This window comes from Colletotrichum lupini, chromosome 4 (genome assembly GCF_023278565.1).
Source record: "Colletotrichum lupini chromosome 4, complete sequence".
Lineage (NCBI taxonomy): Eukaryota > Fungi > Ascomycota > Sordariomycetes > Glomerellales > Glomerellaceae > Colletotrichum > Colletotrichum lupini.
In genome coordinates this window covers 3,397,540-3,419,887 of record NC_064677.1, presented here as the reverse complement: position 1 = coordinate 3,419,887, position 22,348 = coordinate 3,397,540, and the positions used below count along the sequence as shown (strand labels likewise).

General features: G+C 51.4%; 7 protein-coding genes across 7 annotated transcripts; 5 read left to right on the top strand and 2 right to left on the bottom strand.

Moving 5' to 3' along the window:
• Window positions 1-2,587: 2,587 nt before the first annotated feature.
• CLUP02_08084 (uncharacterized protein) lies at window positions 2,588-4,433 on the top strand (the record flags this gene model as incomplete). The annotated part of the gene is made up of 10 exons (XM_049287074.1): window positions 2,588-2,742; window positions 2,805-3,031; window positions 3,192-3,242; window positions 3,314-3,330; window positions 3,455-3,655; window positions 3,707-3,769; window positions 3,848-3,875; window positions 3,947-3,981; window positions 4,082-4,122; window positions 4,181-4,433. The coding sequence occupies 10 exons, from the start codon at window positions 2,588-2,590 to the stop codon at window positions 4,431-4,433; spliced, it is 1,071 nt and encodes a 356-aa protein (XP_049144217.1).
• A 1,821-nt stretch (window positions 4,434-6,254) lies between these two features.
• CLUP02_08083 (uncharacterized protein) lies at window positions 6,255-9,613 on the top strand (the record flags this gene model as incomplete). The annotated part of the gene is made up of 19 exons (XM_049287073.1): window positions 6,255-6,408; window positions 6,440-6,456; window positions 6,528-6,578; window positions 6,654-6,751; window positions 6,984-7,072; window positions 7,212-7,248; window positions 7,313-7,342; window positions 7,405-7,495; window positions 7,545-7,888; window positions 7,959-8,082; window positions 8,116-8,204; window positions 8,287-8,432; window positions 8,466-8,571; window positions 8,636-8,654; window positions 8,748-8,864; window positions 8,932-8,948; window positions 9,012-9,151; window positions 9,305-9,478; window positions 9,558-9,613. 19 exons carry the CDS (start codon window positions 6,255-6,257, stop codon window positions 9,611-9,613), a joined length of 1,899 nt encoding a protein of 632 aa, XP_049144216.1.
• A 63-nt stretch (window positions 9,614-9,676) lies between these two features.
• On the top strand, window positions 9,677-11,353 carry CLUP02_08082 (uncharacterized protein; the record flags this gene model as incomplete). Its single annotated transcript, XM_049287072.1, has 3 exons — window positions 9,677-10,531; window positions 10,585-10,638; window positions 10,694-11,353. The coding sequence occupies 3 exons, from the start codon at window positions 9,677-9,679 to the stop codon at window positions 11,351-11,353; spliced, it is 1,569 nt and encodes a 522-aa protein (XP_049144215.1).
• A 550-nt stretch (window positions 11,354-11,903) lies between these two features.
• On the top strand, window positions 11,904-12,353 carry CLUP02_08081 (uncharacterized protein; the record flags this gene model as incomplete). Its single annotated transcript, XM_049287071.1, has 1 exon — window positions 11,904-12,353. One exon carries the CDS (start codon window positions 11,904-11,906, stop codon window positions 12,351-12,353), a length of 450 nt encoding a protein of 149 aa, XP_049144214.1.
• A 42-nt stretch (window positions 12,354-12,395) lies between these two features.
• CLUP02_08080 (uncharacterized protein) lies at window positions 12,396-15,657 on the bottom strand (the record flags this gene model as incomplete). The annotated part of the gene is made up of 14 exons (XM_049287070.1): window positions 12,396-12,563; window positions 12,620-12,774; window positions 12,847-13,008; window positions 13,205-13,282; window positions 13,364-13,481; window positions 13,691-13,858; window positions 13,917-14,036; window positions 14,113-14,187; window positions 14,287-14,560; window positions 14,616-14,764; window positions 14,896-14,994; window positions 15,060-15,097; window positions 15,488-15,546; window positions 15,614-15,657. The coding sequence occupies 14 exons, from the start codon at window positions 15,655-15,657 to the stop codon at window positions 12,396-12,398; spliced, it is 1,707 nt and encodes a 568-aa protein (XP_049144213.1).
• Window positions 15,658-16,147: 490 nt separating this feature from the next.
• On the bottom strand, window positions 16,148-18,936 carry CLUP02_08079 (major facilitator superfamily transporter; the record flags this gene model as incomplete). The annotated part of the gene is made up of 12 exons (XM_049287069.1): window positions 16,148-16,511; window positions 16,582-16,771; window positions 16,841-16,955; window positions 17,017-17,159; window positions 17,225-17,350; window positions 17,406-17,499; window positions 17,560-17,821; window positions 17,888-18,165; window positions 18,308-18,342; window positions 18,397-18,496; window positions 18,583-18,765; window positions 18,847-18,936. 12 exons carry the CDS (start codon window positions 18,934-18,936, stop codon window positions 16,148-16,150), a joined length of 1,980 nt encoding a protein of 659 aa, XP_049144212.1.
• Window positions 18,937-19,088: 152 nt separating this feature from the next.
• CLUP02_08078 (FAD dependent oxidoreductase) lies at window positions 19,089-20,666 on the top strand (the record flags this gene model as incomplete). Its single annotated transcript, XM_049287068.1, has 4 exons — window positions 19,089-19,341; window positions 19,414-19,703; window positions 19,759-20,332; window positions 20,398-20,666. The coding sequence occupies 4 exons, from the start codon at window positions 19,089-19,091 to the stop codon at window positions 20,664-20,666; spliced, it is 1,386 nt and encodes a 461-aa protein (XP_049144211.1).
• Window positions 20,667-22,348: the final 1,682 nt, after the last annotated feature.

The window sequence follows — 22,348 nt, the reverse complement described above, 5'->3', positions numbered from 1 at the left end:
GTACAGGGAGAAGAACCACGTTGCCTGCAAGAGCCGAAGTGGCCCTGTCCTGGTTAGCGGGTCGAGCACCCTGCTTCCCCGGTGCCTAGCAAGCCCATTCTGTCATCCATGCGGCATGACCTGCGCTTCTCCCGACCAAGTTAGGTAGGAAATTTGGGAAATAATCTCAAAAAGTTGAGATGTGATCGCAAAAGGCTGAAAATTTGCCCTCATCCACACCGTCCCTCATCAGCGGGTGAAGGGGACACAGCGCGATTGCCGATGGAGAGAACGGAGGGGTGGATGAGCGCCATCGGAAGACCAGACGGTATCTGATTTTGTTCCTCTTCCGCCCGTAGAACCCGAAAGCCGCGCGGTAACCAAGGCAAGGTTCGCCTCCAGCGCATCAGTCAAACAACCCCCCCCCCCCCCCCGCGATGCTGAGGGTACTGGGGAACCTCTAGTTTCGTTAGCATCTGCAGTGGAGGTAACCGTCCGGAGTACGGATACTTGCGTGTGTGATATGGCGTAAAACCCGTCGTCCAGGTCTGATATCCATGAAAGACAAGACTTGTGGCTTTGTGCAGAGCGTTTCCGTAAAACCCAGTCTGGACCAAACTTCGTCGTACGGATTCGTCTGAGAAACGGCCCCTATCAAAGGGGTTCAACGTCTGCTGGTGCTTAGTCAAATGGCTGTATCTGTAAGGCTGAGATGAGGGCATGCAATGTCAATTTCCCTTTCTTGTCTTGCCAGGCCAGTCCAAGTCATCAAAAGGCCTGGTGTGTGTGAATGGTCGTGAGAATTGTCCATTGCTCAGGAGCCCCAGAGTTACCCGCCAGGAAAAGCAGGGAAACGCCGCGCTCCCCGAGAGAGCCCCGCGAAAATCCACTGGAATACCAATGGATGAGCCTAGGCCAAGTGGAGAATACCTCCTGGAGCGATGAATTACACTGGAGAAAGTTGTCTTTTACGGTCATGGTCGCGAGAGTACGAGGTGAGGTCTTTCCATACTGAGAAGCGGCGCTTATTCCAACGAGTTCTCGGCCGTAGCATATCGTGTTGTTGTAACGTCCGAAGCGTCGCACAGTTTGGCGAAACCCTGTCCTTTTTCTGCAATACTGACCGCTTCACGGACTATGCAGAGTGTATCAGTCGAGGTTGCTCTCTCAAAAAGATACCGGACTCAACGGAAATGACAACACCCCATTATGGACGCTGGAGGCCCCTGAAATTCAGGTGTTCTTGTTAAGCTTCACCATTGCATAATGTCTGCCTCACGACAGGAAATTGTTGCAGAAAAAGCTTGGTGCCGAACACTTCGTACGATGTGTCGGTTGGAAGCCGTCTGTGAAAGTCAGCAGCCACAGAGAGCGGGACGGGTCGTTAGGACGATGGATAATGATGAGCTGTGCCATTCTGGGCTTGACAGCCGCCAAGTCGAATGCTAAGGTGAGATCCGGCGAAGTTTAAGCCTATTTGGCCCAATTTTTGACTTCAGTCGTCCGTTGGATATCCCAACCTTAGCCCCAGTGGCATGTAATCGTAATTGGGACATCGTCGCTCCCCTAGCACTCTAGCTGCCAGCACCTGTCACCACTCACCAGCCACACATGTGCGCTTGGTGTGCTGTGCAGCGCCAGTACTACATTTGGCAGCGGCCAATTCAGCGAACCAGGATATGAGAAAGACGAGGGGAGGAGGAGGAGGGGGGGGGGGGGCCGTTTGACAGGTCGTGGGGGCGGCAAATAGTTAGCTGCTGTCATCAGCTTCGGGACTGGAAAGCCCGGGGTATTTCGCCCGTAATTGTCCAGTATTCCAATGAAGCCCTGGCAATGTCAGTCACTGATAAATCAGCAATGACGATGTTTTGAAACGAGACCCTTTCCAGGGGGAAATGAGCCATCTCAAGGTGGCCAGGGCAACGGTATTGCACTTCTGACCTGCATCAGGTCGAGAAGAAGCGGCATTCTAGGCATTCTTTTCGTCCCATCGGCATATCGCCTTCCCCGACCATCTAGCCCAAACTATGGCGGGATGGTGTCTCGCCGCTAGAAGAGTTTGTCGGTCCTTCTAGGTGCCGGCACGCCTATGGGCGGGCGATTGAGCATCCTCGTGCTTGAAGCCTTGAATGTTCTTCCGATGGCTGCCCGAACGGGGCGAAGTTTCAATAGTAATCGATCCCGGCGCAACACCAACGATGGAACCTGGTTGGAACTCGGGAGGCGCTGGAGGTTGGTCTCCTTACTGTGCCCAGCTATTCCCAGCCTGGGATATAGCCCGCTGCCCGTATGACTTGCCGCTCCCGTGGCTAAGGTAGTGTCACCTACAATTCCGTCTCTCTGGAAAGTTGATTGGATCATTGAAAGGAAAGCCAGAGTGTCTTTGGCAACCTCTAAATGTCAATGGCAAGGAACTTGGTAGTCTTGATGGCTGTTTCAGCTTTCTGAAAAACTCGTCATCCACTCGGAATTGGACTAGGCCGGAAAGGCACATCTGATCTGTCGTTTTCTTCAATTGTGATTCTGCGACTCGTTTCCGCCACTAGCCCCTTGCTTACTATCACATTGCCATTATCCCTTCCGGAAAGCGTTCCTGATACCGGCCAGCATGTCGGGCACCCAATTTCACCGAGGATGGTTCAAGCCGGGGGATCGCCCTTCAACCACAGTCCTGGGACCTGTGCACGGATCGCGGGAGCCCACGCCTGCAGCTTCGCTAACCCAGTTCTGGTTGGCGTACTGCCTGGGTCACCTCAGCTCGTCGTGATGCTGGCTGCTGGCTGCTTACCTTGCTGCCCTACCCTGCTGTGGTACCGTTTGCCCAGTGCCTCCATACCCGACGGTATGGATCGTGATGCATTCTGCATCTTTTGCTGGGGTTTCGAACCCAGCGATTGGGTTCAAGCTCTGAGAAGGATAAGAGTTACAGCATCCAGATCGCCAGCTTCACTTGACAGGCTTATTTCGGGAGGCCCTTGCCAAATGTTGGAGATGGGTCCCTTGACGAGACTGCATTGCCAGGCTATTCGCTTGTTGAACCATGAGCGTCGCCGTCAGCTGGAAGCCTAAAGTTGTCATTTAATAGATGTTGATGCCCGAGACTCAACATGAACAATAACGACCAGGTCTGCAGGTCTAATTCATACTCCATCCGATGGGGGGTCAATCAGTCCTAGAGGTGCGTAGCACTCATTGAACTCATCTTTCTATAGCGTCTTCCTTCGCCATGCAAAGCTGTTCAGTAATCCGCAACAACCCTGGCAGTTGGTGGGGTCTGGACTCCTAGGAGACGGTGATGTTTCTGAGCTCAGCTAGCTGGAACACACCACCCTAGCAATATCCTACGAAAAAGTCAGTTGTCAACTGTTGCATTCACTGCCTAGTTGCCTGTCAAACCTTGCGTGAAAACCCTCGTTAGCTACGCAACTATGCGTACCGCTTCTCGTCATAGGCCACGGACACGACAGGAGAATAGCGATGGCGACAGGGTAGCTCATGGTTTGAAAATGTGCGCGCCAATGAGTGGCGCGAAATCGGTGCATCCAAGCCACGAATCGGTTATGGCGACGTTGTCACCTACTCACCTAGGCGATTGACGTTTGGCAGTTCTCGATTATGTCAACCAGCATTCAAGCCACCCGATGATGATCTTCGTACTGAGCGGACATTCCCCCAAGTGATTCATCTGTCGGTAACTCGTAATTGGTAGCCATCTGAGTGGATCAAGTCGTGTGTCACTTTTGCGCTCCGTGATGCAGATGTGCGGATGGCCGATTACACGCTGCAGTACGTCCGTAGTGTCCAGCAGAATGAAGGTCGCAGGTGAAGTCCTAAGTCGTATTGCAGCATCAGCAGTGTGTGTGCCAAGCCCGCGGAAGTCTCTTCAGACTCGATTGGTCAGTGTGAATGTGATATGTGACAAACCGCATGCGAGCCTTGACACGCGGGTGCTACAATGTCTGGATAGGAGAACTAGCCATAGTCTCACGGAAGGGTTCGCCTGTGAGCGAATAAATGGATCTGCTAAATGACTTTGTCCTTGTTTGAGACTGACCCGATGAGGAAATACCGAGAGTGTACCGACTGCCATTGTGACTGGCAGAAATGTGATCCGTCAAGGGGTTGCACATTCAGATGCTTCCAGTATTGAAGAAATTCTCTCGAGTTTGATCCACTTGATTCAGTGGTTGAGTGGCTGAAGAGCCTCCAAGAAAACAGCGACAACGGGAAGCTGGGCTCTTGAGTCTCAGAGTCTAATTGGATCCGACTCATCGGCAAAGCGGATATGGCAAAGTGAGCCTGTTTCTGAATGCCATGGTTTCGTCTTGCTTGCTTTTGCCGCGGTGCCGTCAACGGGTGTGGATTGCACCCAAACACTTTTGCAGTGGCTACGGAGTACCAGCGTCACAACTGCTTTCGATACCACTCTCAATGTCTCTGCATGGCTTGCATAAGGCCAGGTCCAGTGCCGAATATGTGACTCTTGTGCAACCCCCGCAGTAGATTGTCATTGTGCATGGAGTCGCGAAATGGTCCATGAAAACAACGGTCTAGAGCTTACACAACTCCACACCTGTCGGATCTCGAAAAATCGAGTCATCAGAGTTGCACGGTTGCCACGCCTAGCGTCCTGTAGACAACATAGCCTCATATCGTCTGTCATGTCCGCGAAAGATAACCGTCGATGTTGGCGGCAGCGGGTTGGTTGGCTACTCCCCAAATCGTTTCGACCAGGTTTGCGAAATTCCTTGCGTGCACTGAATTCTTCAAACGTGCGTATCTGTAATAATGGTCGTGAACAACGCGTATTCGTAGAGGGCTCGATGCAGGCCGGAAAAAAGGCGCTGGTACAGAACACTGCTGCCGCACGTGGAAACAAAAAAGCTCGCAAGATCCCTCGGAGTGTCGCCGAGACCAGGAAACAAAGAGAGAAGGTTGAGTTCGCCTCCAGTTGCCTAATCATGTGTTAACATACCAAAATGGCTTAAAGATGGATATGTCAGATTCCAGTATTATCGTGATGCAGCTGCGAGATGGGCCGTGTCGCGTAATTTTCCAGAGTGCGGGCCGGAAGAGTTGAGCAACTCCTGTCGCTGCGACGTCAGGACACCTCGAGTCTTGAGCCGGCTGGCAAACACATGGGGCTCTGTGATAGAGCCAATCTGAGATCCATGATCGCAGCGTGACCCCGACAGATCGCAGGGCCAGGTGGAGAGTAGGGGGCCACCGGGGACCACCGGAGGCAGCACATCCCTGAAGTTCCGATTATGATGCTGAGTTGCGAAAGACAAGGCACAGCACTGCAGTCTCTGCCTTCCTTTCCCCCTGTCATTGCAGCTCGGAGGTTTTGGCGATGCAAAAGGATCATCTTTTAAGGTGCCATCATTCGACCGAACCGCCGTTCCCACCCGTCGTGGAGACTGTGTAGCGTGAGGATTCTCAAATCGTCAGTCCAGCCGTAGGCGGCCAACGCCGTAAACGTAATCATTGGTCCATTTGCCGAGAGTGAGAATTCGAGTCTCAGATCCTCACGGGCGCTGATGAAGAGTATAGAGGTTCGACCAAGCAGATAGGTAGTGACAAAGTTGATGATGACGAGATGTCCAAATCCTTCTCATGGTGTCGACGGTCGTCGACTGTGGAAAATTCGAGTTTCTGCTCCAGCTAGGAACCAGGAGCAAGTACGCAAGGTAATTGTTATGCCAGTCTAGTCATCAGATCGTAATGAAAGATGTTTTCTTCCGAAACTGGCCCGGTTGTTTACGGGCGACAGGAAGGGTACTGGGAGTACGGCCTTGCGGTGGCGCCAAGCCGGTATAGCATACTGGGGTTGGCGGGTGTAGAGAGCACGGAGACGTTCGAAACGGACGGAGAAAAAGGCATTGTTGCGAGCTGTCAAAGCTCGGGGACGCCATGGGTGTTGACTGTGCCTGTATCCGTATGGCGGGTGAACCTCTGAGGTGAGGTGGTAGGGTGGGTACAAGCCACACAGCCCGATGCTCATATGGGACATTTAAAATGAGGCGGGAGGTGGGAGGCTCAATACGAGGCGCTCAGCAGCCGTGATCGATAGTATCCGTAGCCCGAATCGACATCGACATGGTCGAATCCCGTGGTTCGCAGAAGCCTTATGTGTGCGAATAGGTGGCTTGCCTTCCTAGCCTGCAAAGAGCTCTTTGGCGTTGCTCTGTTGGCTTTGGATTGGCTTTGGATTGGATTTAGGAGCGTTCGTTCTCGAGACGACAGGGCTGAGGTAATGCCGAACAAAGAAGCCCATGGCGACGATCAAGTCGGTGCCTCTGAATAGCATTGCCAATGACAGCAGACAGGCAAACAACGGCCCCGAAAAACGAACGATTCTCATTTGGCGGAGCTGGGCAGAACAGGGGTGCCATGTTTGCTTGCGCCGTCTACCGCAGCACGTAGAGAGTGTGTACTATGTGTGCCTGGCCTGATCCAGACACGCAGCTTCCGATGGTGAGGTTTCTTTAGGAAAGCCGTGGAGGGGGACGGAAAAAAAGTGCTGACAGATTGGTGCATGAACGGAGGATTTCAAACGTGGCCAACAAGCAAACGGAGGACAGCGGGCCAGGGATCAGGTAGGTATCCACGAAGTTGAGAGGATGTGTGTGTGTGTGTGTGTGTGTGTGTGTGTGTGTGTGTGTGTGTGCAAGTTCATAGCGACGGTGACATGTCTGGTGCAGAAACTGGTGGTCCAGAATGCCCAGATTCTCGGCTGTGGCTTCGACGCCAGAGTCGCAGTCTTCAGGCGGTAGGCGAGGACTGTAGACGACCCGTCCCTGTGTGATTCTGTGCCTGCCTCTCGCACTCCTTCTGCAAATGCCACTGGCTAGGCGTAAGGATAGGGAGAGGGAGGAACTAGGTGATGGAAGAAGCCGTCGATGACTTCCCATGGTGAGGTTCCTGAGCACCTCAGGTAAGGACAGGGGAAGAGGCAAGGAAGGATGTTGATGTGATCCCATATGCCCGAGCACCAGAGGTAGGGGACCTGACGGGAAGCTTGGGGCAAGCCGCAAGAGCAGCTCGACGTTGAACGGGGGTGGGAAGGCAAGGAGGGGTGAGGTTCCCGAATGTACCCACACAGCACTTGCACGCGCGTAAGCTACCTCACTAGTGTATTTTGTACGTACCTAAGCTAAGGTAGGTATGATGGATGGACTTAAGGTACGGTAATGGACATTGGAAGGTAAGGCAGCTGCGAATAAGGTCAGGTAACCACTTCCTACCATGGGTGGAAGAGGACGGACGGTGCTCCGTACCTGACCTTACACCAAGGTACTTGAGTACCTTAGCAACATGAGATGGGGACCAGATTTGACGGTACGTACCTGCCAAGCCTTAGGTAAGGCTTCGGGAAGTACGTACCCTTGAAAATCTCCCTATTCCCCACTCCCACGGCTGCAGTCAAGTGCAGGGCATGTCGCAGGCCGCAGGCCGCACCGCAGGGTGTGGTATCCAACTTCACAAGTTCACTTCATTTTCAACTCAACACCCCGTGTGAGGACCAGCACACTCATTTCACGCCCCCCTCTTTCTGTCCATAGTCCATCCATACCTGCGGAGGACTCCATCCTCCATCCCATGGTACGGATACCAATGGCACGTCCCTGTTCTCCTCCTTCTCCCTTGCCGTCAGTCCCGCCCGCCTGCACGAAAAATTGAGAATCCAGTGGCTAGGGAATCCCTGTTCCATAGTCCGGCCCTTTCTCGAGACTCGAGAGTCTCACTTGGTCTTGAATGTCTTGAATGTCTCTCTCATGGCTGCCAAGTATTGGAAGCAAGTCTCCGTTTCTCACACTCACCTCACTCCTGCATCCGTATCTCAGCTTGACCAGTCTGCTGTGTCTTGCCCAAACTCCATGTATTCGAACCGGCCCGGTAGCTTGAGGTACTATCAACGCTCGCTCAATCTTTATTCTTGACCTTCGTACCTGTGCCTGAAATCTCTTCTTGCAAAGCCTCACTGGCAAGACCCTCGTCGTCATTACCTTCAAGATCGACCTCAGCTCGATATCACCCTACCACTACGATACCTTGTTTACGCACCAAGACCTACACCTTCCACCCGCCTCACTCTGCAAAGTGTCAATCCTTGGCCTTGCTTGAACTTTGAAGAGTGTACCTGGCATGGTACCGATGACCAGCTCCCACATTGGCTACCTCCATCTTTCCGCCATCGTGATCGCTATCATGAGATCTGGTCCGTAGGTCAGGTAGTCCGTACGGATACCTGAATCCATCAATATCTCTGTCTCTTCTCATATTGTCTCGACGCTTTTCGAAAAGTTCCTCTGCCGCCATCCCCTGCTTCGCCTTGCCTTCCGGCTGCAATATCGACCTCCCGGCGATCCTAGCCTCTCATGAAAAAGAAAGAATGGCGCCCATTTGGGCAGATCTGGTCTACACCCAAGCCGCATGTCGCCATGCTGCACGTCCACTTCAAGAATAAGCAACAACGAATCGAGGCCACAGCGACCTGGCCGAGGACAAGGGACTGTCTTTATTTGAGATTCCCACATTATGCTTGTTTCACTCTCTCACCATTCGCCTGCCTATCCTTAACCGCAGACAGTGATGAGATGAGCTCTCCTGCGAACTAGTCCAACTGACGACCTGTGAGTTGCCCCCTATGAAGAACTCGTCTTTACCAGAATGTCTTATTTCTGTCTATTCGAGCAACCGAGGCTCCTCCTTTCGATTTCTACGCAGCGCCTCTATCCAGATAGGCATGCCTTCCCCTTGTCTAGTCTGTTCCGAGGTTCATTCTGTTCCTCGATCGGCCAGCCGTTGTTCCTACTTTCGCCTCTAAGAGAACTTCAACGCTGCTCATCGCAGGCGCCTCCATCATCTATGAGGGGAGACTAGTACCTAGACCCAGAGAGAGAGAGAGAGAGAGACATGAATGCATCCTATGCCGACCTCTGAGCTCAGTCAGTTGCAGGGTATGGGTATGACGCCTCTTCCCATTCCCATACCCACCCCCCCCCCCCCCCCTGAGGTCGACTTCCCAGGCGCCCCTCCCCCTCCCCTCCTGTACTTGGCCACCCTGTACAGCAAGAGCAAGGTCTCGTCCTCGTCCGCGTCGACCGGGTCGTGGCCCGCTTAGTCGCTACCCCGGCTTTTATGGAAGTCCTCCGTGTTGCTCGTCGTGGTGGGGGTCCATGATTTCCACAAACTCTCCATGTTCTGGTCCTGGCCTTCAACCCTTCTTTTTTCCTCTCACCAACCCACTGTCTGGGTCCTTGCTGGTTTCGCTTTGGATGCATGTATATTTAGTGCTGAGATCTTCGGGACCCAAATCCAGTCGATTGGCTTCCAGGATTCAACCCCGGCCGCACATCCGCTATCCCCTCCCGCACTTTATACCACGAGTCCATTCTTGACTCTGTCCCGAAACTACATCTACCCGCCTCCATCCTCCTTTCTTTCTCGACTTGTTGCCACGAGAGATCACAAACACTCAACTTCCCCCCAAGCAGTCAACGCTTTACCTCTGCTCTTTCTTTTTGGCACCAACCATTTGATCCATCTCTTTCATCGTACTCTACACACTCCAGACACAAGGCAGGAGTCGATCAACTTTGGCATTGACTTACCCATCACCTCGTGCTGATTATATCCAACAACCACACTTAACGCTGCCAACCTACCGTTCCTTCATTCTGGCTTCGAAAAAATGGCCTTGACGGAACAGACAGCCCCGCCCCAGGCTTGGGGTCGCTGGCAGCAGCAGCCTGCCGGCCATGACTACGCGATGATGGATAACACAGCCTTTGTGCAGTACGACTCGAGAGCGGCTACCTCTGCCCCCATGAACGGCACTGTTATCTCTCCGCATTACATGGTTGGCTCCCACTACGGTGTCGCATCTATGCCGGCAATGGGCCATCACTGCCCGACCCAAAACCACTTCGCATATGCTCAGTACGATTCACCTCCGGCCAATATGAACATGCCCTTCAGACTGCCAGCGCAACAAGAACGATCGATCATGCCTGTAGTAGCCCCAGCGCATGAGGTCCCGCGAGCCAGCTCCTACCCTCAGGAGTCACCTTCGGGACAGAATGACCGACATCGCAGCCCATCCACCCGAAGCGAGACGAAGATGAGCAACCCAAAGACGCCCCACCCCCTCAACACCAAGGAAATCAAGTTCAACAAGCCCACGAGCGCGGACCCAGTGAACTTCACCACTGCTATCGACACTCTCATGAAGGCGATCCAGAAGAGGCACGACACTGAGGATATTGTCAAGGGCGTCCCAGAGACCGAACAGGTTGTCAAGCCGGAGCCTAGATCTCCCAAGGTAAGACCCGGATCTGCGTCCGCTGGCTTGAGTGACTGCGCTGACGATGTCCAGCCCGAACCGACCCCGGCTGCTTCGGCCCCGACACCCTCGACAACGACAGACTCGTTGGATGCTCCCAAGACCAAGCGTTACGTTTGTGACATTGATGGCTGCGGTAAAAGCTTCTATCAAAGCACCCACTTGGACACTCACAAACGCGCCCACACCGGTGAAAAGCCATACGTAAGTACACATACTTAGTCGAATGTGATGTGGATGACGCTGACTGTTCGCAGAAATGCACTTGGCCGAACTGCGAGCGAACCTTCTCGCAACCTGGTAACCTCAAGGTTGGTTCATCCGATTCGAAGCAAACACGGCACGGCCTTACTAACCATCCTACAGACTCACATGCGCCGCCATACCGGCGAGAAGCCCTTCCGCTGCGAGCAATGCAGCAAAGTGTTTGCCCAGCGTGGCAACCTCCAGACGCACATGGCCACACACACTAATGCGAAGCCATTCGTCTGCAAGCTCGACCAATGCAACAAGATGTTTACCCAAAGAGGCAACCTCAAGGTGTGTAGAGTCGGGGTGACTTACCTCACGGCCATCCAGCTAACTTGGCATCAGAACCATCAAAACAAGTACCACGAGAAGACCCTCATGGAAATGACTGACTGGATTGTCTCCATTTCCGATATTGACGGCTTGTCCGATGACCAGCGAGAGATGTACTGGTACTTTGCCAACCTCTACAAGAACAGTAACAAGGGCATTAAGGGCCGTGGCAAGGACCGCAGGGTCAGCAACCGTGTCTCGAAGTCCAGGACTGCTCCCTCATCTTATCCGGTCAAGCGCGTGCCCAATCCCGCGAGCCTCGCAGCATACAGCTCGAAGAGGCTGCCTCCCCCGGAACAGTACATGCAACATCACCAGCACGGCTACGAGGTTTACGACACGGATATGGATCAGTCCTCGAGCGCAAGCAGCCCCAGATATGATGGTATTCCTCCTGCCTACCGAGATCGCATGTACCACCAGTCCAGCCATGCCATCTACTAGGGGCCAAATCGCAACCAAGCGATCCCACGCACATACGTCAACGTTTCCCAACACACACGAATACACGACCGCGAATCACATCGAGTATATACCACAAGAACGGAACGGAGTAAAGAAAAGCAACATTCGGACGTGCTCGACAAGGCTTGAGACGAAGCAGTCCATTGGAAAACAAAATCGAACATTGATCCAGAGCGTCATTTCTCTCGCGGTAATTATTGGGTTGAGGCGGCTGTCTGAACAATTTTCTTGTTTTGGTGTTATTTCCTTCAAGTCGTCGTCCACTTGTTCAGCAAGGCGGTAATGATTGGCTTTTGTATCTTCCCTTGGATTTTCTATACTGCGGTTAAGGTTATATTACTTACGACGGGGAGTGTACGAAAGTTTCGAGTCCTTGAGCTGTTGAGCGGTTTCTTCTTTATTCTCAACTCTTCCGAGACCCGAAACTCGGGAGAGGTGAACAACATTATTTACACGCAGGCGGTGGCTTTTCGCCAGGCATTTTGGCCTGTGAGTGGACATACATCAAAGAGAGGGGAGGCGGGGGTTCATGGCACACGGAAGGTTGGGCTGTTGCATGATGCGTCATGGGAGTTTTCAGACCACCCCACGGGATTGGGACGCGTGCATTTGGATGAAAGCGGCGCGCGGAATGAAAAAGAGAGGAAAACAAATTTGGCCTTCCAACAGAGTTACTAGACTCTTCAGATACCCCTGGGATTTGCATTGGGATATCATGGGGCAAAAAGCGTGGCAACACGATGGAGTTGGGAATAAGCGTCAAACACAACCTTTTTGTGTACTGTTATTTTTCTCATTATTTTGTCTTGGGGTCGACATTGGAACTGGGCCCGATAGGAAGGATCCCGAGTATCATGTACCCCTTGCTTGTGGTGGATGCCTCGAACGCACGTATGAGAAGTTAGGATTATTGATACCAATTTTTATTTACCAATTACCAACTATGACTGCCTATTTCTCTCTCTTTCATGCGCGGTGAACGAAAAAGTGAACGAATCCGGCCTAGTGGTAATTGCTGCGTTTAATAGCTGCTAGGCTTCCATGCAGGCGTGCAGCATGTGTGTCTCGCCCAAGCGTAATGTTGGCCCGGTAGCTGGAGGCGAGAGAGAGTCCTGCTGAAAAGCTTTCCATGGGCCAGGGCCAGGACAGAGAATAGAGATTCAATAATCTGTGAGTGGACTCTCCGGGCCTTGAGGGGAACCACTGACAATTACGGAGTGAGTAACCTGCAGTAGGTATCCTCACCCACCTTGAGGTCTGTGATGATTGATCATCCTCAGCTGTACTGATGAGGCTCAGACTCCCCGTCAGACGAACGAGCAGAGCTGACGGGACGCGGGTATCGATACTGCCGATGGCAGTAAACGAAAAGGCGGTCTGCAACACGTTACACACGCGCTCTCACGCACGCACACACACACACACAGACGCCGGGACACACAGCCGGGTTGGTAGCTGCATATACTCCGTACCTATGATGGAATACCAAGCAAAGCTCCCAGCGTGGACGGTGAGCTGGCTGATCGCGTGGCTGGAGCAGAAAGGGAAGAAAAAGGACCCCTCGTCACTGGGGTTGGTTCTGTCACCCGGGTCTGGGTGTCGGCCGGAGCGCGGCTGCTGGTTCCCCTGATGCACTATGCCATCCATCTCAATTTATTTTTCTTTCGTCGATGATAGGTGTGTGTAGGGAGTGCAGAAAGGAAATGGGGAGTGGGGGAGCGAAGGATGGGCGTGTATGCGTGTGTATGCGGCTGTTGGGTGCGTAGGCGTGAGGTGGAAGGGGGGAGTGGCGGAATGAGTTGTTGATTCTGTGCCTATATGCAATGGAACGCATGGCCTGACCAGTAATGCACGTAAGAACGAGGCAAGGTATATCGAGGAAGCACGGAAGATGGAAAGGCAAGGGGACTGAAGAGAGAGAGAGATTTGGTGAGTGAGCGCAGGTGTGTGTGTATGCGTGTGAGGATGAGAGAGAGACCCCCCACATACATGGTACTTCTACTATTTGGGAAGAGCTGCTCGATTCGGGGAATTTGGGGCCAGGTCTAACGATCAATTTCCCATGTGTGATCATCGCGGAAATATCTGCCATGCCTGTCTTGCTTGTCTGGGCTCTAGACAGTAGCGGTTGAAAAAAAAAAATGAGAAGCGTTGCATTGTAAGGTACCCGCCAGGAAATTAAAACAGGCACCAGTTTGAGTTCCAGGTTCCCGTCCCGCCCGCTGCCCCCCCCCCCCCCCCGTTCCTTACGGTAAGGTAGCCTTCCCAGCGCACGGAACGGAACGTAACTATCCAACTGCCGCGGGCGCCTCGCACTTTGGGGCACGGGTGAACGAATGCAACTGAACCATACGGAATACAAGGGGGTGGGAAGAAGGAGAATCCAACGAGAAGAGATGCTGGGAAGGGGAAAAAGAATGCGACCTCCCGAATCCCCCCAACATCCATGTTCTCCCGGTGGGCAACATGTTGACGTGGTGTGCTCTAGAATCTTTCTCCGAAATCCCCACCCACTTGACCTTGGCGGAACTCCCAATATCACAGTTGTTTCACCGAAAGCAAGTAAGTGTTGGTTTGATTCCAATATTTGACGTGAGTTCAAATTAGACTTCCCTTTCCCCCATACGGGACGGAGGTGCCGCAAGGTCTCTCGTCCCTGAGGCTTGTGGGGGGAGGGCCAGATGGTAGGATTCTAAATCGCGTGTATGCGGGCAGGCATTAGGTTGAAAGAGCTCAACAAGAGTGAGGGTGATTTCTGGCGGATGCGACGAAAGGATGGATGAATGTGTGGTGGTGATGCGACCGGGCCGTCCCTATTGGCCGTGGTCTCGGTGAAGGAGGGAAAACCTGAGGGTGGGGTAATATTCGCTGCAGGGAATGGGGGAGGATTGGGGGGGGGGGGGGGGTTTTACCTTTATGCCCAACATGCCAAGGTACACCTGACCAACCCACGTGCCAACTTCTACCTGAAGGGCATGGTGAACCTCTCGGTGATGGTCGCTCAGGTGTATTGATGCACTTTTGTTCACGAGAGCCCAGGCAATGTCTCTCTTGTTTGCATGTGTGTAACGGTAAAAGTGCTGCGATTTTCGGTTCTGGCGTTGCGCGTACCTACTATGCTTGATTCCCATCGCATTGCCATGAGACTTGGGGGAAATAGTCAAGAGGCTGGAGAAGAAAAGGGTGCTAGGCGATCATGGGATTTGTCAACACTTTTTTTTTTGTAGATGATCTGTGTAACCGTCTGTCAGGGGCGCAGTTATTCTCAGAGTTGATGATGCAGGGCAAGTCGAACCGGTGTGCAAGAAATCCATGATGCACTCTTACTCCCGTAACGTTAGTCATGAACCTAACCAGCGACAAGGCGGGTCTCAGAATGTCACTGAGAAACTAGAGAGAGAGAGAGAGAGAAAAAAGGAACGTCCGTCTCTTTGACATGTCGTCGGGCTGAGTTCGTCCGGAGCCCAATGCTGAATAATGCAAGAATAAGCAGACAACGGACGAAGAGAAAAAAAAAACACGCTTTTGCCAAAAGGGATGTTTCTCTGAGCCTTTTCCATCTCCGTCCTAAACGTCACCGTTACAAGCGGGAGCACCCGTTTTACCCGCTCCAGGCCAAACTATCTTGAGATGTTTTGGTGGGGTCAGACTTGGGGGGGGTTTTTTTCCCTCCCATTGTTCAGACGATTTTGAGTTTGAGTTTGGAGCTAAGAGATGACAACCCTGTCAACGTTCAATGGTTCAAGGGGATCCATGCCGTTTTCAGAGAAATTTGGATCCCGTTGTTAGAAAAGTCGATGGCGGCTTCAATGAACTATCAACAGGTATTTCTCAGCTGTAGTTTGAATCCTTGCTTGAATACCCTGATACCAGTCGAGGTCAATACTTACACAAGGTTAGCCGAATTTGAAATGGAAGTTCAGGTTGTTTTTGGCTAAGATTGGGGAGACGGTCCTGTACAGATATCAAACATGCACTAGGTAGGGGTAGTCTAGATGTAGTTGATGTTACAAATAACGCTGTTGCTCCTTTCGTTCTTATGTTTCCCAATCTTCTATTCTCTTATTTTTTCTTTTGCTATCTTTTTGCTGAGCATATTCCGTCTTATGTTACTGCTGAGAAGAGCATAGTTCCGATTGAGAGTTGGAACCCGACGGATGTCTATGGCTAGACTTGCGGTCAAAAACGAAATTTGCATGATCAGCTTTTGGAATTTTTGTACAACATAAAACCTCTGACGCAGCTGATTGATACAATGTGTTATTGCAACCCTTCAAGCTCATGTCCACTTTGTCTCAAAAAATCAAGACTTCTGACAGCTTCCACGTAGGTCAGTGAGGCTTCGTCGATCTGACAAGCAGTACAGGTCAGGATCTTGGTAAAGAAAGAAGAACAAAGTGTGCCCGCAAATGACACAACGAGCTGAATGCGCTGACTGTGAACTTGGACTTTGACGTTCTCTAAGTACGGCCAAGGTCGATTGATAAAGTAATAGTTGTAAGGGTGGGGTGTCGCAAAAGAGAACCTACGAATTGCGGGATATCTTGAACGCCCCTTATCGTGTCGCAAATTGCGAATCAAGTGTTCAAGTGTGCTCCAATAAAACTATTGCAAGACCAAGAAGCGTTGTACAATCATTCACCGGGGCATTGATGCGTGTCAGAGGCTTCAGGTAGTCAATGCCTCATTTCATCATTCCTATGGTACCTCAACGTTGTATAGAAACAGCCGATCTCACGCTCTCAAACAGTAAAGTCAGAAAGCAGACATGTTCTATTTGTTATCAGGGTCCCGTTCTGCCTGATCTTCAACAACATCTCCCGCATCTATGTCCGTTGAAGCAGGCGCCTCCGGAACCAGCCTGATGAGGAATACCATGCAAGGAATAGTGATAGCCATCAGTGCAGCATTAACATAGAAAGGAATTCTAGGGTCGGCGCTGGTCTTGGAGTTGAGAGCGTACGAGACGGCCTGGCCGGCCGTCTCAAAAGCGCGGAACAGACCACCCGAGCGGGAAGAGGATCCAACGTCCGTGGAGAAGGTGCCGAGAATCCAGTAGAGAGACAATTGGGTCCAGTAACCGGTTGAAAACATGATCAGATAGGGAAGGTAAGCTTCGGCCCATCTTCTGGTGTGCCTGTTGGGAAGCGATACTGTTAGCGATGCTTTGAGTCAGAGAAGGGGCACAGGGATGGTGGACGACGTACAACTCGTAGTCGAGGGCCTCCTCGATTTTGCCTCCGCCGAACTTGCTGTACTCGATGCCGATCCAGATGAAGCACATGGCCTGGGGGATGACCCAGAAGAAGAAAGAGATCCACGCTCGCCGGGCTTGTGACCAGCGGGACGTGTCCAAGAGTTTTCCGTAGGCGAGGACCATGACAATGGTGATTGCCGCTATCAGATGCAATTTTCAGCTTGATTCGGGAAACGACGGTGATTAGAAGACGAAGGAGAGTTACTCACGAGTAATCAGCGACGAAAGTGCGCGGGCCCGGACGGAGAAGTGCAGGGAGAGATAGGTGCCCATGGTTCCGCCAAAGAAGAAGGAGTAGAAGGCCGGGATGGACATGAGCCATGTCTAAGGGTTTGGGCCGTCAATACTTCGTCAAAGTCATTAGGGGTTGACTGGCTGTGCTCACCTTTGGGCGCTGCAAGTGTCTCCACAACGCAATGAGTTCTCTCTTCCAGCTGATGCTGCTGGCCATGGGGATCTTTGCGCCGTTACGACGTCGTACGCGTCTGGTGGGAGATAGGAGGAGAGCCCAGATCGTTCCAGTGCATTCTGTCAGGGATTCGTGTTAGAACATGGGCCAAGTCGGTTTTGGGCATGGGGCGAAGGGTGCTTACCGAAGCCGACGAAGATCAAGTAAGTGGACCACGCGATACCACCAGCATTGGCCTTGGAGTAGTTGGTCGAGAAGTTGATGGCGCCTCCCATGACACTGCCAGAGTTTCTCATGGCAGACCAGATACCTGGCCAACTTTATTAACACAAGCATACCCAAAGAGCTCCCAGAACCTTCCTTACCCAGGTAGAAACCTCTGTCGTCTGCTTCCGGATACGACAGCATGGCAGCCGTCTCGGCGACGTAGAGAAAACCAGATGTGAACCCCCCAAGGAGCTGTGTACCAAGTTAGCTCCAGAGCGACATAGTCAGAGTGCAGGAAGGGGCATGACGTACTCTTGCAAAGAGAAGATACCAGTCTATCGAGTACTTTGCGCTCACATAGTAGGCCGAACCAGCAAGAGGCATGGTGACGGCGGCGATCATACAAGACCACTTGATTCCAATCTTGTTGATCAGAGGTCCGCCAAATACGGTGATCAGACAGCCGGCCATATAGCTGAGGGCAGTCGCCAAGTTGGCCAAGTATGGTGTCGAGAGACCACCACCCCCGAGGTTAGAGATGGCGTCCGACATGGCAGGACCGACGAAGGACAGCCTACATGAAGACATTAAATTCGAACCCGCGATTTCGGGACTTTGTTCCAAGACAAGTTTTACTTACGCTCCAAAAAGGATCATCTGGAACAACACGCCTCTGTAGAACTTCGTCGACTTGGAGGCCCGGAGGTAGGCCTCGTCGACGTTCTCGACGGCGCCCTCATCGTACACGTAGCTGGTGCCGGCGGCATGGTCAGTCGCTTCGGGATAGCTAGTCGTCTCGGGGATCTTGGTGTCGTCCTTTGTCTGTGTAGTTGCCATGGTGTTTGAAGAGAGCACTGGAGACGTGCTAGAGACCGCGGGTGTCGAGTCTGGGGATGAGTCGATGGGCCTGGTATTGGCCTGTATATAGGGGTGTTGTCATATCATTAGAGAGGCTGCCATTGGTTCATTCCAGGATGGATGTAGTTTGCCAGAGAGCCATTCAACTAGTCAGTGCGGATGATGGTTTCCATTCTGGGGTTGGGTAAGGATCACTGGGTACAGCCATGTTGGACAGTTCGATTCGTAGACCTACTGCTTGATTACTGTGTCAGTTTGTCTACCTATCTTCCGGGGCCTGCCCAGTCTCACCGAGCCAGTAAAGGCTTATCGTGGTTATCGGTAGTTGGTGCTTCCCCGGTTTATCTGTCAGCCACCCCAACATGGAGATACGCAGATAAGCAGCGTCATGCTCGCAAGGGATTGGGATATGTATGGGACACACATGGGAAGAGCGGGCCTTTTTTCGCGCCTGAGTTCTAATCCCAATATCCTGACCGGGCCGGTCGATAACTCTAAAGGGTTGTGCTGCAACCGCTGTCCTGGGTTAGGTGGTGGAGGATTATCTGAATGGGCTTTAAACAGGCCGAGAATTGAAGGATCGCTGCTGATAAACTTTACGGAAACGCATACCCAAACGGGGGTTCCCCGCAAACGACCGGGCCGGTCAGTTGTTTTACCCTTTGAACATTTCGGTCCCCTCCCTGGCCCTCCTTGACTTTACGAGTAAGGTAGTAAGGAGGCACAATTGAGTCCGCTCACCGGACGGAACAGCTTTCCCGACAGGTTTCCCGTCCCGGCCCCGCCCCACCCCCGGCGCTCGCCTACTTGGTGCGGACCGTGATGGAACATCCGCGCTCGAGGCTTTTGAGCCTTTAATTATAACGGCGGACGCGGCGGCTTGGTCTCCCACTTCTGTCTCGTGCAAATGAAAACAGTCACTCAAAACATTTCGTGTCTGATTCTCCCCCAAGAAAGACAAACACACACCCTGTCACACAGCCATGCCCGTTTCCCCGCTCCCCGTCCCCAACTCCACGACCTCCTTCTGGAGGTCATCCCCGCACCCTCTAGACGATCACCGGTCTACCCCGGAGCTGCCAGCCGAAGTTGACATTGCAGTCATTGGTGCAGGCTATGCAGGTGTTGCTACGGTATACCACATCCTCGACCAGTGCAAGGCGCGTGGTGTTGCGCCGCCAAAGATTTTGATCCTTGAGGCCCGACAGGCATGTTCCGGGGCAACTGGACGCAATGGTATGTCTGACAGCCCCATCATTGTCATGTCTTCTCAATTGAGCTTCCTTGTTGACTTGAGATATGGTATAGGCGGCCATCTGAAGCCGGATCCGTACAATCGTCCCGCAAGTTTCGTTTCCACACATGGCATCGAGACTGCGAAGGAATGTGCGGAGTTCGAGGCCAAGAACCTCATGGAAGTGAAGAAGACCATTGAAGCCGAAGGCATTGACTGTGACTTTGTATTGACTAGGGCAGTCGATGCCTTGATGTCAGAGAGTATCCGCGATAAGATGAAGGCAAACGTTGAGCTGCTTAGGAAAGCTGGCGTTTCCGTAATGAAGGACGTGTACTACGCCGACGGCGCCGAAGCGGAGCAAGTAAGTTGAGCTGCGGCCCGCGCTTTAGACTCAGCTACTAACTGTTTACCACCAGCTATCAGGTGTTAAGGGAGTAAAGGGATGCCTATCATATACCGCCGGTACCGTCTGGCCATACAAACTAATCCTGGCCCTCCTCTCAAAGGCCCTCGACGCCGGCGTCAACTTGCAGACCCACACGCCCGTCGAGAAGGTGACCGGCACCCCCGACGCGGACGGCTACCTGACGCTGACCACGGGGCGGGGCGCCGTCCGTGCCGCAAAGATCGTGTACGCGACAAACGGCTACACGTCGTCCATCCTGCCCGAGTTCGCCGACAAGATTGTCCCCGTTCGCGGCATCTGCAGCCACATCACGCCCGGCAAGACGCCTGCGCCATTGCTGCCTCACTCGGTCATCATCCGCTGGTCCGACACGGAGTACGAGTACCTGATTCCCCGACTGGACGGAAGCATCGTCGTCGGCGGTGCGCGGTCCTCGTATTATCATGATTTATCGGCGTGGTATAACAAGGTCAACGATGACGAGTTGATTGAGGCGGCGAAGACGCATTTTGATGGGTATATGCAGCGTGTGTTCCGCGGATGGGAAGACAGCGGTGCGACTACGTCAAAGGTGTGGACCGGAAGTAAGTTAATTGGCCCCTATTCAGCCGGACTCGAAATATAATTTCAGTGACTGACAACAATACAGTCATGGGATACTCATCAGACGGATTGCCGCACGTCGGCGTCGTTCCCGGAAAAGAGAAACAATTCATCATTGCCGGATTCAACGGCCATGGCATGCCGCAGATCTTCCTCTCGGCTAAGGGAGTAGCATCGATGATTATGGAGCAGTCTGAGTTCAAGACTACGGGTATCCCCAAAGTCTACCAGGCTTCTCAAGCGAGATTGGACAGTTCCAGGAATTCCATTATTGAGAGCTGGAAGTCGGTCAACCAGCCGCCGGCAAAACTGTAGAGTCGGTTAATTTCATGTAAAGTGTCATATTAGAGCCGCATTGCAGGGAGCATACCCACTAGAGTTGACCTTGTTATAAAGCCTGTAGTCATTAGTTCGATTAGCCGTTATAGCGTAGACATTTTCTAGAAAGAGCCTCGAGCATATTAAGCACCATTATTTACGAAGGTCTTAGTAAATACCAAGACGAATCGGCTTAGTTTTAAGATATCTCATATAATCTAGCGAGTCTTTATCATAACAATATATTCCGTCAATCTCCTCACCAGACACCAACTCAATGTCTATGTTTTCTGATAACCTATCTTGTGTATGCTATGCTTTATTTGGGAACTCGAATAGATTTTGCGCTCCATGTGAGGGCGTTCTGCAACTAGACAGTTGTCAAGTTTATTAAATAAAAATAAATTAAAACACAATGAGGTGACTTGTTAATCCATAAACTTTTATCTTCATTTTTAAAGCACAATGAATAACTGAGCAATTTGATAGACATGTACTGTTTTTACTCTCTATCTTGAATGAAATTTTCGGAAATGCTCTGTCGAAGTTCTTTACGGCAGCTGACTACCTGAGCAATAAGTTCACTTTATTATATTGATGCTCTATCGAAAATCATTCGCGGTAAGTCTTTCTCTTGAGAAATTGAGTGTTCTGTACGGAGTACATTGTTAATGACTTCTCCGGCCTAACTATACCGATAGCGGCTTTGATCCGTCACTTCGGACATCCATTGTCCGTCCTTATCTTTCCGTTTTGGCGTTGCATCCGACAAAGGTCCCCAGTCTCTACCCCCACAGCCCCTCTGTCGTCTTTAACTGCATATTAGTTAACTCGATAAGAAGCCGGGTAAGGCAAACTAAACACCGGTAATAAAACTAGCTACCGGAAAACCGTATATATATAAAGCCGGCTCCGGCGTTCGAGATAACCGTCTAGTAAACGTAATATAGGATGTCTTGCGAAATTTACTTATTATTAAAATTCCCTGGGCGATGAGCTATCTAGATACGAAATAGACTGAGCGGTTTGTCTCTATTTTACGTCTACTTAACTTCTATCGGATTAGAAGTCTAATTTAACCGCGGCATATAGCCGACTGCGCAGGGGCTAATTAGGGGCCCTATTTACGATTATCGTAGCCAGCCCAACTTACGATTAGAACCTCCTTTTTATACCTACGTAGATATTTATATAGTTTAATTAATCTCTTCGTTAACTACGGTTCGAACTAACTACTTTATAATAAGGATACTAATACTAATTAGTAATTAAATTTTATTATTATAAATTAGTAAGGTATTTTGCTATATAAAAGAGATAACTTTTTAATACCGCACGGGATAAGAGATTCGTACTAATTAACCTTACGAAAATAGACGAAAAAGGGGGCGATTCTTAAATACCGCACGGAATTAAGTAATCGTAGCCCTTTATTACTTACGAGAGGTCGACGTTTACTATATTAAACTACGTTAATTAACAGAACTACTTAAGCAACTAGCCTTTTACTATCGCCCCGAGTAGCTTTTTTACTAAATAATTTTTCTATAGCCGGCCCGTAATTAAAAATTAACTAGTTAAATTAATAAAAATACGGTATAAAAGAGTACCGTGCGATTAAAAAAGGGGATTTCTAAACGTAAATATTCTTATTTAATAATAAAAGTAACCTTATAGGA